The 15,489-nt window shown below is 39.0% G+C and overlaps 1 protein-coding gene across 1 annotated transcript in view; it reads left to right on the top strand.

The window, feature by feature from the left end:
• The window catches only part of LOC137626505 (kanadaptin-like), a 49,828-nt gene extending 34,666 nt beyond the window's left edge, over positions 1-15,162 (top strand). The window contains exons 8-12 of the mRNA XM_068357542.1: positions 3,481-3,641; positions 4,382-4,558; positions 5,096-5,201; positions 9,117-9,187; positions 14,027-15,162. Coding sequence (XP_068213643.1) covers positions 3,481-3,641; positions 4,382-4,558; positions 5,096-5,201; positions 9,117-9,187; positions 14,027-14,113 — 602 coding nt within the window. The 3' untranslated portion in view covers positions 14,114-15,162. The remainder of the gene's footprint in view (positions 1-3,480; positions 3,642-4,381; positions 4,559-5,095; positions 5,202-9,116; positions 9,188-14,026) is intronic.
• The last annotated feature ends 327 nt before the right edge of the window (positions 15,163-15,489 follow it).

The raw sequence follows: 15,489 nt of genomic DNA, 5'->3' as shown, positions 1-15,489 counted from the left end.
GTCTGTCGAGCAATAGAGTTGCAGCTATATATTCACCGGGTAAGTATATTCAAAAATTCATTTTATAATCAAAATATCATTTTAAGGAAGTTTGTTAAGGGTAAGAAATGAGTACGATCGTCTTTCTCCTCTTACAGTTCTTCCTCTTCCCCTTTTCCTTCTGATTCTGGCACTTCTTCTGAGATTGCCAATTGCAAGAAGTCTTGCGAGACTCATAGCAATCTCATCTCTCTTCCAGGCAAGGTGTACAGTACCCCTGCACCCAGGCCCTGGTGTTCCATATTTGAAAGTAGATCATCTGTTCTTGGTTTCGTGGAAGGCCTACTTTTCTGAGCATCTATAGTACAGATTGCAAACTTCCTCCTCTATCTTCTCTAAGAGAAGCGCCCCTCAGTCGCTTCTGTGAAGGCAACAGCCCAGCGGTAAGCGCTATCCTCATACAGAAGGGCAAATATTTCACCTCCTTGTGCAAGTTGTCTATGCTCGTGAGGTGCTTCGAGCAGTTATTCCCAACTTTGGACCTCAGGCTCTCAGAGATGATCATGACCCTTGTTATTAAGTCTCTCACGCATACCCCGAACGAGGCTCTGAGAAGGTCGTTAGATATTTATCTAGCTCTCAAGAATGCCTTTTTGCTAGTCTTGGTATCAGCGAAGAGAGTAGGCTAGTTACACAGACTTTTATATAATATTCTTTGCTGTGTGTGGGAAGGAAAACTTTAGTTAGTTTTCTGGGCAAAACTAGTAACCCGTCGGCCCACGGCTCAAGGTTTGAGACCTTCCCCAATTCCTAGTTACTTAAAGCATCTGGTGGTAGTAGAGAAGAGATGCTTTTGTTTCTCGTGAGAGCTCTGCGGGGCTTTCTGAAAAGGGGTCAGCATCTTAGGCCTGAGTGCCAGCAACTCTTCCTTAGAACTGGCTTAACCAATGAAGAGGTGTCGAAGAACAGTCGCTTTCTGGCTTTATGATATCAAATGAGCATACACTTCAACTGATGCTCATGAAATTAGGGATATTGGTTATACCTTGGCCTTCTGAGAGAATCTTACAATCGACCAAGCGATTAAGACAGGAGTTTGTAATCATTAAACAACTTTCACTGCTTTTTATCAGAGGGAGTATACTGTATCTGCAAGTCCTTTGTCACTTGTGAGGTGGCTGCCGAAGAAGTTATGTAGCCATCATAGCTCCCACACGTTTGATTCAAGTTTGGGATGAAAGGTAGAAGAACTGACTCTTCTGGTTCATCTTTCATTCCCTTCACTTAGGGATGAAGCTGATATACTGTTACCTGCTGGATTTGACGCTAATGCTATAGAAAGCTACATTTCTAAGCACTTACTTGACGAGCTCTGTAAGAAGTAGTTCTTCTCATCCTTCCTTAACAAGGGAGAGGATGGTGGAATAATTGCTAAACTTAGTCATCATAGGGCAGGTGTTCCATTCCAGATCGCATCTCCCCTTCGGGAGAGACTAGAAAGCTACATTTCTAAGCACCACTCTCATTTGACTACCTCTGTAAGTAGTTCTCATCCTTCCTTAATGAGGGAGAGGATGGTGGAATAATTGCTAAACTTATTAGTCATCATAGGCCAGGTATTCCAATTCAGACTGCATCTCTCCTTCGGGAGAGACGGGGTCCTTCATTGACCTTTTAACCCTTTTACCCCCAAAGGACGTACTGGTACGTTTCACAAAAGCCATCCCTTTACCCCCATGGACGTACCGGTACGTCCTTGCAAAAAAATGCTATAAAATTATTTTTTTTCATATTTTTGATAATTTTTTGAGAAAATTGAGGCATTTTCCAAGAGAATGAGACCAACCTGACCTCTCTATGACAAAAATTAAGGCGGTTAGAACAATTTAAAAAAGTATACTGCAAAATGTGATGGGAAAAAAATAACCCCTTGGGGGGTAAGGGTTGGAAATTTTCAAATAGCCTGGGGGTAAAAGGGTTAAATACAAGGTATATACCAATTGCTAACCAGGCCTTAGCCTACTCATCCCTGTAATAAGAATACTGCATAGGGGGGCTCTGGAGTCATCTCCCTCTCTCCCATACAGGACCAGGGAAACTGGAATATTCCAGGGAAGAGAACGAACCAACCAGTTCAGTTCTAGTGAGATTTTTTCCATCCGATAAGTGAGCCTTTCTGTTCTAAATTGATTGATTTGTAGTTTTCTGGCATCCTGACATCTAAGGTCATTGACACCGATTTTTAGGATGAAAGGTTTGTATGTACATAGGAAAAAAATAACATTTTATGAGTAAATTGTATTTTTCATCGCTATGTTCTTGGTTTCGTGGAAGGCCTACTTCTCTGAGCATCTATAGTGCCGATTGCAAACTTCCTCATTATCTTCTTCAAGAGAAGCGCCTCTCACTTGCTGCTGTGAAGGCAACGTCCCAGCTGTAAGCTGGATGGATGGAGTGAAGGAAGCTCTGAGTGATAGGAGGATAGATGTGAGAGAGGCAAGAGAGCATGCTAGAAATAGGAATGAATGGCGAGCGATTGTGACGCAGTTCCGGTAGGCCCTGCTGCTTCCTCTGATGCCTTAGATGACAGCGGAGGTAGCAGCAGTAGGGGATTCAGCATTATGAAGCTTCATCTGTGGTGGATAATGTGGGAGGGTGGGCTGTGGCACCCCTAGCAGTACCAGCTGAACTCGGTTGAGTCCCTTGTCAGGCTGGGAGGAATGTAGAGAGTAGAGGTCCCCTTTTTTGTTTTGTTTCATTTGTTGATGTCGGCTACCCCCCAAAATTGGGGGAAGTGCCTTGGTATATGTATGTATGTATGCAAACCTGAGCCATTGAAAGTTAAACTTCCCACCTCAACCAACCTTCTCATTCTGGAGCGAAAGGTCAAAAGTAAAAAGTCTTTGACTTTTAAAGGGCCTTTGACTGGAAAATGGGTGGGGCCACTTCCCTGTGCTTACCACGTAGTTAACTATCATAATAACAAATTTAACAAGTCATTTCAGCTTGGCTGAAGACCATCCCTATTTTAAAGGGCTTTGGAAAATGTAGATTACTTATAAAATTTGATAATTTCCTGAGGTGCATTGCCATACTGAAGCTGATTATGGCATGTGATAGTCTATTTCAATTGTATATTGATTATGATAATACAGTAGTAATGATTATAAGCTTCTAGTTGTAGGCAATGACATTTCTCTATCCCTTTGATTATCCTGATAATTTACGTTTGTCTTTAAACAATTCTGATACATCAATCAGATTGGATTGTGCATTTTGACATAATATATTGAAAAAATAGCTGAATATTTTATTTGTCAGTATCTCAAAATAACGAGGTAAAAATTAATTTATTTGATTTTTGAATTTACAAAAGAATAATAAAATTTTATAAAGAAAAACATCCTTTCACATATTTTTTATATTTTTCCATCCTGAGGTTGAAGTGGTATTTCCTGCACCAGCTTTTATAATGAGTTTCATCTATCTCTTTTCCTACAGAGTCTCGTAAGAGAAAGAAAGAACGAGCCGGGGACGACTACTACTCGGATTCCGACGACGAGTTTTTGGACCGCACCGGCGACGTTCAGCGGAAAAGATTGCAGCGCATGAAGGCGGCATCTAAAGGGAATGAGGTTGTCACTGAAAACTACGAGTCCCTGGTAAGTCGTCTTTCTTTTGTGACGTGCGTTGTTTCGTACTTTTTAGCGTCACTTCCTCTTTATCCCTTAGTTCTGTATTATTCTGGCCATTCATAGAGACAATCTTTCTTTATTAATAGACCTACTATACCTTGGGAGACTAGTCCATTAGCGCTAGTTCTTTCTTAACTACTATTCAAAAGAGTGTTCTAAGTTATTGTGAAATAATTGTATTTTCTTTAGAAAAAATAAGTGCGACTATCTGAAGATATCGTGTATAATCAGGGACGTATCCTAAGATAACCATAGATATCTGTACCCTAAACAGACCTTAACCCTTTTACCCCCAGGCTATTTGGAAATTTCCAACCCTTAACCCCCAAGGGGTTATTTTTTCCCCAGCACATTTTGCAGTATATTTTTTTTAAATTGCTCTAACAGCCTTAATTTTTGTCATAGAGAGGTCAGGTTGGTCTTATTCTCTTGGAAAATGCCTGAATTTTTTCAAAAAATTATCAAAAATATTAAAAAAAAATGTTTATAGCATTTTTTCGCAAGGACGTACCGGTACGTCCATGGGGGTAAAGGGATGAGTTTTGTGAAACGTACCAGTACGTCCTTTGGGGGTAAAAGGGTTAACCAATGTAATCCACTAAGGGGAAGGATAAGTAAGGAGCCGTTACACATCCTATCACCTTCCAGTAACCCTATATGTTCCTGCTTCTCATCAATTCGAACTGACTTTCCTTGTTTGTTTACAGCTTGCGAAATACCTGTCCGTCACAAGTGAACTCTCGTCGCTGGAGAAGAAATTGGCCGAAGCGTCTCAGCTGGAGAAGCAAGAGTTGGGAGATGGCGCGGAAGAGGATGACTTGGACTCTTTCATGAAGAATTTAAAGAGCCAAGTTCCCGATAAGCATAAACGTGTCAACTGGAAGGCGAGTTACTTGTCGTTCTTTCAAGACGTCGAATTTCTTCTTAATCATGTTTTCCTATATTTCTTTAATCAATTTCTTGAATGATTTATTATTAATTTGTTCTCATCATTTATTTATTTCCTTATTTCCTTTCCTCACTGGGCTATTTTTCTCTGTTGGAGCCCTTGAGCTTATAGCATCTTGCTTTTTCAGCTAGGGTTGTAGCTTGGCTAGTAATACATACATACATATACCAAGGCACTTTCCCCAATTTTGGCTAGTAATAATAATGATAATAATACTAAGAATAATAATAATAATAATAATAATAATATATATATATACAATATACCAATGTAAAATAGGTTTGCGTAGCTATTTGATAAAAAGAAATTGTCGAGTCCTATCTCTAGTAATTTTTGTGCTGAGATGAGTTAATTAGAATGCCCCCCAAAAGAACCAGGGGTTTAATACCAAAAGTTTTAATGTGTTAAAGGCTCATAGGGTTAATAATGCTAAAAAAATCCTTCTTCATGATTCATCTTTTTATCACAACAGCTCAGAGTGATCGAACTTCGCAAGGAGGAGCTGTCGCTGAGGAAACTCGTGAACATTGCGAGACCGTACAACAAGCCAGAGATGCAGCCGTACATTTCAGAATTTGGTAAGAAATACGTGTAAATATTTATTAACTTTCATTTGACCAGTGGCCTGATGATCATATTAACCCTTTTACCCCAAAGGACTTACTGGTACGTTTCACAAAACCCATCCCTTTACCCCCATGGACGTACCGGTACGTCCTTGCAAAAAAATGCAATAAAAAATTTTTTTTCATATTTTTGATAATTTTTTGAGAAACTTCAGGCATTTTCCAAGAGAATGAGACCAACCTGACCTCTCTATGACCAAAATTAATGCTGTTAGAGCAATTTTAAAAAATTATATAGCAAAATGTGCTCGAAATTTAACCTTATGGTGGGGGTAAAAGGGTTAACCCTTTCACCACCAGGCTCTTTGGAAATTTCCAACCCTTAACCCCCAAGGGGTTATATTTTTCCCAGCATATTTTGCAGTATATATTTTTTTAAATTGCTCTAACAGCCTTAATTTTTGTCATAGAGAGGTCAAGTTGGTCTCATTCTCTTGGAAAATGCCTGAATTTTCTAAAAAAAAATTATCCAAAATATGAAAAAAAAAATTTTCATAGCATTTTTTTGCAAGGACGTACCGGTACGTCCATGGGGGTAAAGGGATGAGTTTTTTGAAACGTACCAGTACGTCCTTTGGGGGTAAAAGGGTTAACTTTCATGACCTGATGATCATATTAACTAAAATTTGATTTTATATCAGGCAGAACTTAAAAAGTTCAAACTTGCTGAGAATCTTTTCAAGTTGAACAGGCTGACATAAGTCTCTTATAGTTTATATATGAATGATTTATTTTGATGTCGTTACCGTTTCATCGTCTCTTCCTTATCACAGGCAATACCAAAGAAGCGGTGTCGCAGTTTGGGCTTTTTCTAACTTCTTGAGGCTTTTTAGAGCATGTGCTTTGACTTGTGTGGAGTTGAGGTATCAGCCTAATGTAGAGCTAACATAATTGTGTATTTTTCCTTCTTAGACTCCAAAGAATCTGTAGTTGGGAGCCTTTGTAGGGTGACGGCCAGATCCGTTTTCATTCATAGAAAATGGGAATATTATAAAGTGGGGTGGACTGTGGCCGTCATTCTAAAATCGAGTTCGTTGAAAACTGGAATATTCTGAACTGTAGCCGTCGTTCTATAAACGATTTTGGCGGGAGAAGCTAACTTAAAAAAAGCCACCTAACCTATGCTAAAAGCCATATCCTTACCCAGGGGGCTTTGCCCCACCGGACCCCCCCCCCCTTACCTACTAGGGGAGCGAGAAGATTCGTGGCCGGAGTAAGAACTCGAGCCACAAATTTTCACGTAATTTAGGGTTTTCGGCAAAAAACATAAAAGTGTGCGTTTAAGCACATATTTAAGATCCGTAGACCATTTCCAAACGTTTTTATTCTATACAAGATAACAGTCAGAGCGATAATAAGCAAATTAGGACGCTTGGCCGTAGCGCTACAAACTACCCTGTAGTTGAACAGGTGTTGGAATTGGGATACACCAACAACCTTATTCCTTCCTCTGGGAGTATACCCACAAGTCCATCAACACTTATTTTTTGGCCTTGTGGTATCAGCCCTTGTTGTGACATTAAAAGACTTGGCTGCTGCTACCCAAGCTTTATTCAATTTAAACTTCAGTAGATTATTCCCTGAAACAATCATGAACATAATTAGCAGACCCCATAATAAATGTAATACAAACTATGTTAGATCCTCAAAGTATGAAAAGATCACCAGACAAACGGTTCAGAGTGAGGTATGAAAGAGCAAAAGGACAAAACAATATTATAACAGCCCTATAGTTATATAGACAGACAAGCTTCCTTATGGTACAGTTTGCGTCTGGTTTATGGAAACGTGGTTGATGTAAGTCTTGTGGAAGGGTAGGATGACTGGGTCTTTTGCTTCTTTGTGAGGGGATGAAGCTTTTATACTATTACACACTGGATCAGACAATGATACATACATACATACATATACCAAGGCACTTCCCCCAATTTTGGGGGGTAGCCGACATCAACAAAATGAAACAAAACAAAAAAAGGGACCTCTACTCTCTACGTTCCTCCAGCCTAACAAGGGACTCAACCGAGTTCAGCTGGTAAATTTCATTTCTAAGCACTGCTCTTGTGAGGAGGAAAAGGATGCCTTTGATAGAAGGCTTTGGAGAGGCCACATCAGGCAACGGATCCCTTAGTAGATCCTACCACTAGAGAGTTATTGGGTCTTTTGACTGGCCAGACACTACTACATTGGATCCTTCTCTCTGGATACGGTTCATTTTCCCTTTGCCTACACACACACACACACACACATGCTGAATAGTCTGGCCAATTCCTTACATATTCTCCTCTGTCCTCATACACCTGACAACACTGAGATTACCAAACAATTCTTCACTCAAGGGGTTACTGCACTGTAATTGTTCAGTGGCCACTTTCCTCTTGGTAAGGGTAGAAGAGACTCTTTAGCTATGTTAAGCAGCTCTGCTAGGAGAAAGACAATCCAAAATCAAACCATTGTTCTCTAGTCTTGGATAGTGCCATAACCTCTGTACCATGGTATTCCTCTGTATTGGGTTAGAGTTCTCTTGTTTGAGGGTACAGTCAAGCACGCTATTCTATCTTATTTCTCTTCCCTTTGTTTTGTTAAAGTTTTTATAGTTTATATAGGAGATATTCATTTTAATGTTACTGCTCTTGAAATATTTTATTTTCCATATTTCCTTTCCTCACTGGGCTATTTCCCCTGTTGGGGGTCCCTGGGCTTATAGCATCCTGCTTTTCCAACTAGGGTTGTAGCTCAGCAAGTAATAATAATAATAACAGCGGAAAAGAAGAAGATTCTTGTTGTGAGTGTAGCTTGGTGGAATGAAAACGTTACATTAGCTATTCTGTGACAGATATTTCATTCCAGACTGCATCTTCTCATTGGTGGAGAAAGATGCCTTCATGAACAAAGTACAAGCCAGGCCTTATCTGCCTACTCATCCCCTATGATGGACTAATAATAGGTTATGGCAGTCATCTTCTTCGTTCCCATATTAGACCAATAAGACTGACACTTCCAGGGAAGAAAAAGAATTGTGAGAGAGCGGCGAGATGTTAATCACGCCGCGACCAGAGGCTTACTGGTGGCCGAGACCTAGCCACGCGCTCTCGCTGACCCGGGTGAGTATTCATCCGCCACAGAGGGACCCACTATAGAAAACGGAGATAGGGGAAACTACACAAAATTCTAGTCGGTTGGGAGGAGAATCCCAGATACTCCTAAGAAAGTAGTTCGAGGTAAGTACTGTTAGGAAAAATACAAATTACTTAAAAATTTGTGATTTTTCCACGCTTACTACCTGTCTTTGAGTACCTCGTTGATGATTTCAACGACCATTTCAGCTCCGGTGAAGACATTCCCTATTTTAAAGGACTTAGGGTTGTGGTGGCCGATGCGTTAATGTCCCTGACTGGTGAATGCCAGACTGGGGTTAGTCCCGGTCAAACTTGTTAGTTCCTTTGGTCGCTGTAACCTCATCATCCTTGTGAACTAAGTATGGGGAGTTTGGGGAAGCCCATAGGTCTATCTGCTGAGTCATCAGCAGCCATTGCCTGGCCCTCCTTGGTCCGAGCTTGGGTGAAGAGGGGGCTTGGGCACTGATCATATTTGTAAATGGTCAGTCTCTAGGGCTGCTTGATAGGGGAATGTCACTGTCCCTTACCTCTGCCATTCACGGGCGGTCTTTAAACCTTTAAATTATGTATAGCTAGGAATAATACTAATTACTTTAAAAATTTATCGTAAATATTAATAGATCCTTAAACATTTTAGTGTTTTGAGAAGTAATGTTTGAACCCTATTGCTTTTTTTACAGTGTATTATTATTTTCATTATCATTATTACTTATATTATTAGACTTGTAAAAGAGGAATCCTATTATTCCAGACTCTCAGCCAAATCTACCTGGAAAACATCCCTTCCAGAAGTTGCGGAAAGAATCGTCTAAACCTCCCAAGGTACAGTATGTTATTGTGAATAATTTTCAGATCTTTATGTAAACTAGAAATCAAACTTCATATATGTTTTTTTCACGAAAAGAGACATGATTGTGTTTTGGTTTGATATCTTGTTTTTACTGTTATTGTCAACAACAGTTTTCAGATCTTTATGTAAATTAGAAATCAAACTTCATATATGTTTTTTTCAGGAAAAGAGACATTGTTTTGGTTTGATGTCTTGTTTTTAAACTTTGGGATTTCCTTCCTGCTTTAGTTTTCACATTACAGTACAGCATTTCTTCCTTTTTAAAACAGGTCTGAGGTTGTCTTAAAAATATACTTGACTGCCTGTCCAATTGGTGTTTAACACTTGAAATTTTATACAGCACTCTATTTATATTTTAGACTTTATCTGTATGTTATTGCCAACAACAATTTTTAGATCTTTATGAAAACAAGAAATCCAACGTCATCTATGTTTTTTTTTTTTTTTTTTTCAGAAAAAGAGACATGATTTTGTTTTGGTTTGATGTCTTTTTTGTTACTCTATGTTATTAAACTTTTGGTATTTCCTTCCTGCTTTGGTTTTCACATTACAGCGTTTCTTCCTTTTTAAAGCAGGTCTACGGTTGTTTAAAAATGTACTTGGCTGCCTCTCCAATTGGTATTTTACACTTGAAATTTTATACAGTAGGAAGACTACTCAAAAATAGGTCACTACACATGGGCCTAAAAAGCTGTTGGATGATTTGGCTAATGAAGGCCACTTAATTCTCCATACACTACGTGATTAATCGATAGGTTTATGCTTTTATTACCAGATTCAAGACTCTGACTATGTTTATATTTTAGACTTTATCTGCTTGTTTAATTTGAATTAAAGCATCAAGAATGGTTTTAATCATTGTAAGGTCACTGGAATTAGTATGGCTACCCCTAGAAGTCTCTTTTTTGGTGCTAGATCACCTTGAAGTTGGAGACATACTCATTTTAGGCTTTCCAAGACTGGATTCAGAGCTAACGGTATCGGTGGTGCAATGCTGTTTGCGTGTAGCTGCTTGTGATAGTGATTGATAATGATAATGATATTGAGGATTATGATAAGGATAATGATAAGAAAGGAGAGATTAGTTCAGCTGGGCTCTACAAGGGACTACAAGAGTTGGAAGACCCAGGCCTACAAGGCAATGGTTATAATAGTGATGGTGATTGATAATGGATAATTATGGATTTCTTATCAACAAACATTATACATTTATGTTCTGCTTGAACACTTAAGTACTGTACCACTGATATCTTAATTATTTATACACCCCTTTTATCATCAGCAGTACTTTATTGATGCACATGCTCTTGATACATACATACATATACCAAGGCACTTCCCCCAATTTTGGGGGTTAGCCGACATCAACAAATGAAACAAAACAAAAAAGGGGACCTCTACTCTCTACGTTCCTCCCAGCCTAAACATGCTCTTGATACTTTTAGTAAATGTGATGGCCAGCATCAACGACCATATCTGTTACAATACCAATGTATACGATAGGTTGTGGAAACCGGGCAATAAAAACTCGAGGCTTTGCATTCTTGGAACTATAGCTCTTCCTTTTAATGGTCACTTCTTTGCTGTTCATTTCGGGTAATTTTCATTCAATATCTGTGTTTTTTGGACCTAGTGTTGTTGATTTTGCAATGGCTAGCCTAGATATAAGTCTAGCACTGCCACTGGCTTGATTCCTTTCGCCAACGAAGTTGTAAGGAGATGATGTTTGAACCCCCCCCCCTGTTTGTGTTTGTTTGTGAACAGTTTCCTGGACACAATTTTAATTGTAGAGTAATGAAACTTGCAGAGATTAACCGTTATATAAAAAGCTGGAAATGATTAAATTTTGTAAGGTCAAGGTCACAGTCAAGCAAAATGTCCAATTTACATAATCAGCCATAAGTTTGGACATGGTTGTCACAGAGACTTCGAACTTTGTTCATATCTGAGTGTATGAAAATCCATGGCAATTAATACATGTTAAGGTCAAAGGTCAAGGTCAAGGTCGAGCAAAAGGTTGAGATATAAGCTGCCGTGGCAGAGGTCTGCTCTCTACTGAGCGCCCCTCAAGTTCTAAATGTGTTATTATTACTGCTTGATTCTGGTCCTGTTGGCCATGTTGAGAGAATGGAAAATGGCTGTCTGCTAAAGAAGGTGATGAATGCAAGAGTTGATGGGAGAAGTACAAGAGGAAGGCCAAGGTTTGGGTGGATGGATGGAGTGAAGAAAGCTCTGGGTGATAGGAGGATAGATGTGAGAGAGGCAAGAGAGCGTGCTAGAAATAGGAATGAATGGCGAGCGATTGTGACGCAGTTCCGGTAGGCCCTGCTGCTGCCTCCGATGCCTTAGATGACCGAGGAGGTAGCAGCAGTAGGGGATTCAGCATTATGAAGCTTCATCTGTGGTGGATAATGTGGGAGGGTGGGCTGTGGTACCCTAGCAGTACCAGCTGAACTCGGTTGAGTCCCTTGTCAGACTGGGAGGAACGTAGAGAGTAGAGGTCCCCTTATTTGTTTTGTTTCATTTGTTGATGTCGGCTACCTCCCAAAATTGGGGGAAGTGCCTTGGTATATGTGTATGTGTGTGTGTGTGGTTCTGGTCCTGTCTTTGGCGAGTAGGATAGATTCTGTATCATGCCATCTTGTGTGTAATATGTGTGAAGTATACAGTATATCACTTAGCCAAAAGTGGAAATTTGAAGGATTAATTCCTAGCAGAGTATGAGTATATTCAGTGAATCATCAGCCTTCAGTGAATAAAAAATCTTGGTACAGCTTCCTAGCAGAGTATGAGTATATTCAGTGAATCATCAGCCTTCAGTGAATAAAAAATCTTGGTACAGCTTGGTTCAAATTCTACAAAATAAGTCGAGTTGGTGATTATAACATCCGGAAATCTTTCTATGTGGATAATGGTCCTTCAAATTTTCTAATTTCTTAATTATCGCCTCTATTATTGTGATGACATTTTGCCAGTCTTCCATTTTAAAGATTATGCATTTTGCGTAAATATATCTTCTGAATTAAATGACAAGCCGTTAGTCCCCTCTGCTTTAGAGGTAAAAAGATTCATATCGTAAACTATAGTCCATTTCTTTTAGCGATGCAGATTTGCACCGACTCGCAGCGGTGCCCTTTTAGCTCTGAAAAGTTTCCTGATTGCTGATTGGTTAGAATGATCTCGTCCAACCAATCAGCGATCCGGAAACTTTTCTGAGCTAAAAGGGCACTGCTGCGAGTGGTGCAAATCTGCATCGCTAAAAGAATTTGACTATAGAACAGTTTTCTGTCAATTTCTCGTAATGAACGTTGCTTCATGATAACAATTGTGAGCGAAGCTTAAAGGTGGATGATCCCTTTCACTATATTGCACTTCATTAACAAGATTTAAGAGTGTGTAGTACAGTAATATAGCTGCTGTCATCTTTATAGGTGTCATAACTCGGTTGAGTCCCTTGTTAGGCTGGGAGGAACGTAGAGAGTAGAGGTCCCCTTTTTTGTTTTTGTTTCATTTGCTGATGTCGGCTACCCCCCAAAATTGGGGGAAGTACCTTGGTATATGTATGTATTACAAGGTGTTACCACTAGTACCATTCATGGTGCAATATACTTATAACTTATATACTTGGAGGGAGGGTGGTTCGTGATTGAATGTCAAGTTGAATGGAGACATACTTGAAGAAGTAGATCAGTTTTAAGTAATTGGGATCTGTTGTTGCAGCAAATGGTGGAATGGAAGCAGATGTATGTCAGAGAGTGAATGAAGCGTGTAGTATGTTGGTGGAAGTGAAGGGAGTGCTGAAGAATAGAGGATTAGGAATGAATGTAAAGAGAGTTCTGTATGAGAGAGGGATTGTACCAACGATGATGTATGGATCATAGTCTAGCTTGTTATAATAATATTAATAATATCAGTTTAACATATGTCATGAATTGTGTGTTGACAACTCTATTCCATTTACTCAAAATTGTTTAAGAAATACAGAGAACATTTTGGCTATACAATAATTAGAAAACAGGATTTTTGTGTAGGTGGTGGTGGCGTGGTGCAAGTGTGGTTTCTGGGGTCTTTGTTACGGCCCTTCCCTTTGATGAAGGAGTTATCTAATTGGAAGACAACCTGTGAATAATGGTTTTCACACGCCCATGATGTATACACGATACTCACGAGGTGCTCGCGCGAGGGTAGTAACCTCTGCATTCCATGCTTTTATTTTTCTCTGGTATATTTGGAAGATTTATATCAGAAAAGGTAGAAAGAAGGACTTTTCACCGGGCGTCACAGGTCTCTCTCCAGAAATAGATTTTTCCTTCGTCAAAATCCCTTTTTTAACTATTTTAGATGTGCAATAATTCTTTCGACAGACTGTAAATGTTGTCAGTTCTTAGGTTCTGGAAACAAAAGGAATTCAGGTTTTTTAACATATTTCTTTTTTTATGCTTAACCCTTTTACCCCCAAAGGACGTACTGGTACGTTTCACAAAAGCCATCCCTTTACCCCCATGGACGTACCCGTACGTCCTTGCAAAAAAATGCTATAAAAATTTCTTTTTTCATATTTTTGATAATTTATTGAAAAAATTCAGGCATTTTCAAAGAGAATGAGACCAACCTGACCTCTCTATGACAAAAAATTAAGGCTGTTAGAGCAATTTAAAAAATATATACTGCAAAATGTGCTGGGAAAAAAATAACCTCCTGGGGGTTAAGGATTGGAAATTTCCAAATAGCCTGGGGGTAAAAGGGTTAATTCTGTTTCTAACCACACAAAAAGGTTTAGCATTTTAATTTCTAGTCGTCATCTCCAGCAGGTTGGCGGCTTGCGCGTACATCACGCCTTCTTGGAGGAGGAACCGGAGAAGAAGATCAAGTTGAGCAGACTTGACGAAGATACGTAATGAATCCCAGAGAGGGGAGAAAATAACTTAGGCTTAAAGTATTATAAGGAACAACTTACCCTCATCGTATTGTGTAATGATAAGTTTAATTTTTATTGGAAATTGTTTTTCATAAACAAAAATTTTGAAAAGTTTGTGAATTCGGTGTTTTTTCATATCTTAAGTTACAGGTTATTAATATTTTATATTGCCTAAAAGTAAATCACTTGTTAGTTTTCTAATTTTAGTTCATGTTTGACGTAACTTTCTTGTAAACAACTTAAATTTCAACCGGGATTGGCAATTTCAACTTTGGAGAGTTGTAACCCTTGTAGGAACTTTTAAAATTTACATCAATAAAACCACAAGTTTGAAGGTTGTGGTATAACTCGCAAACAATGTTGAGGCCTTTTGTCATCTTTGTTTAGTTAATACTGTATTTTATTATTTGGACAACGATACTGGAGGTAAGATTTCTAACTCAGTGCTCTGGCTTCAATGCTTCTTGTACTCGTCTGTTGAAGAACAGGAGTTTCAAAACTGTTTGGGAATTGTACTTTGATACCTGAAAACAACCCAAAAACTTTTAGTTTTATTATGTTCGTTACAATTCAGCGTTACTATCTGACATCTTAGTTTTTCGGTATTTCTTTCACAAGTTAGAATATTTCTTTACATGTGCAGGTTATACAGTGTATTAATTTGAAGAGGAGATATCTAAATGGCACGAGACCTCTGACAGTTGTTTTCACTCCCCAGTTATTATTCCGACACCTTATATAGGTGAGCGAGCTGGGTTCATCCCTGGCATTCCAATGCAACTTTTTTCTCGGGTAATATATAGCAGTTATATACCTTAGAAATGATGCTAAAAGGAGCATTTCACGGAGCGGCACAGGTCTCTCGCCCAGAAATAGATTTTTCCTTCGTCAAAATCCCTTTAGCATTTTAAACTTTATTTACAATTACTGTTGATATTCTTTAAAGATCTTATCATGTTCTCTTTCCCAATGCACTTAAGTATTAAGGGGTTCCAGATGGGACACCACAAGGTTCAAAATAAACATTAGAGCTTATCCAGAATATCTTTTATTCAAACTCCCTCTTGTGCCAAACAAAGAAACTGTGATGTATAAGTTTGAAAAGATAACTATTTCACAACTGTTTCTCATAAACATTGAATACTACAGTATACTCATTGAGACCCTTTGCTCCTTGCACCAGGACCTTCCTCTTCGTTCCGTTTCGCACCGCCTTAATCCCGCTACCACTTAGATCTAATTCGTGTACAAGTATGCAGTGGTGTGAAGAGAGAAATAAGACTGCTTGGCGTGGCAAAGGCATGCTCTCGACTAAGTGCCACTCCATTTTATTTTGTATTGGATGGTGTAGATAAT

The sequence above is a fragment of the Palaemon carinicauda genome, chromosome 34 (genome assembly GCF_036898095.1).
Source record: "Palaemon carinicauda isolate YSFRI2023 chromosome 34, ASM3689809v2, whole genome shotgun sequence".
Taxonomy (NCBI): Eukaryota; Metazoa; Arthropoda; class Malacostraca; order Decapoda; family Palaemonidae; genus Palaemon; species Palaemon carinicauda.
The sequence above is the reverse complement of the archived record's forward strand: the minus strand, read 5'-3'. Positions and strand labels throughout refer to the sequence as shown.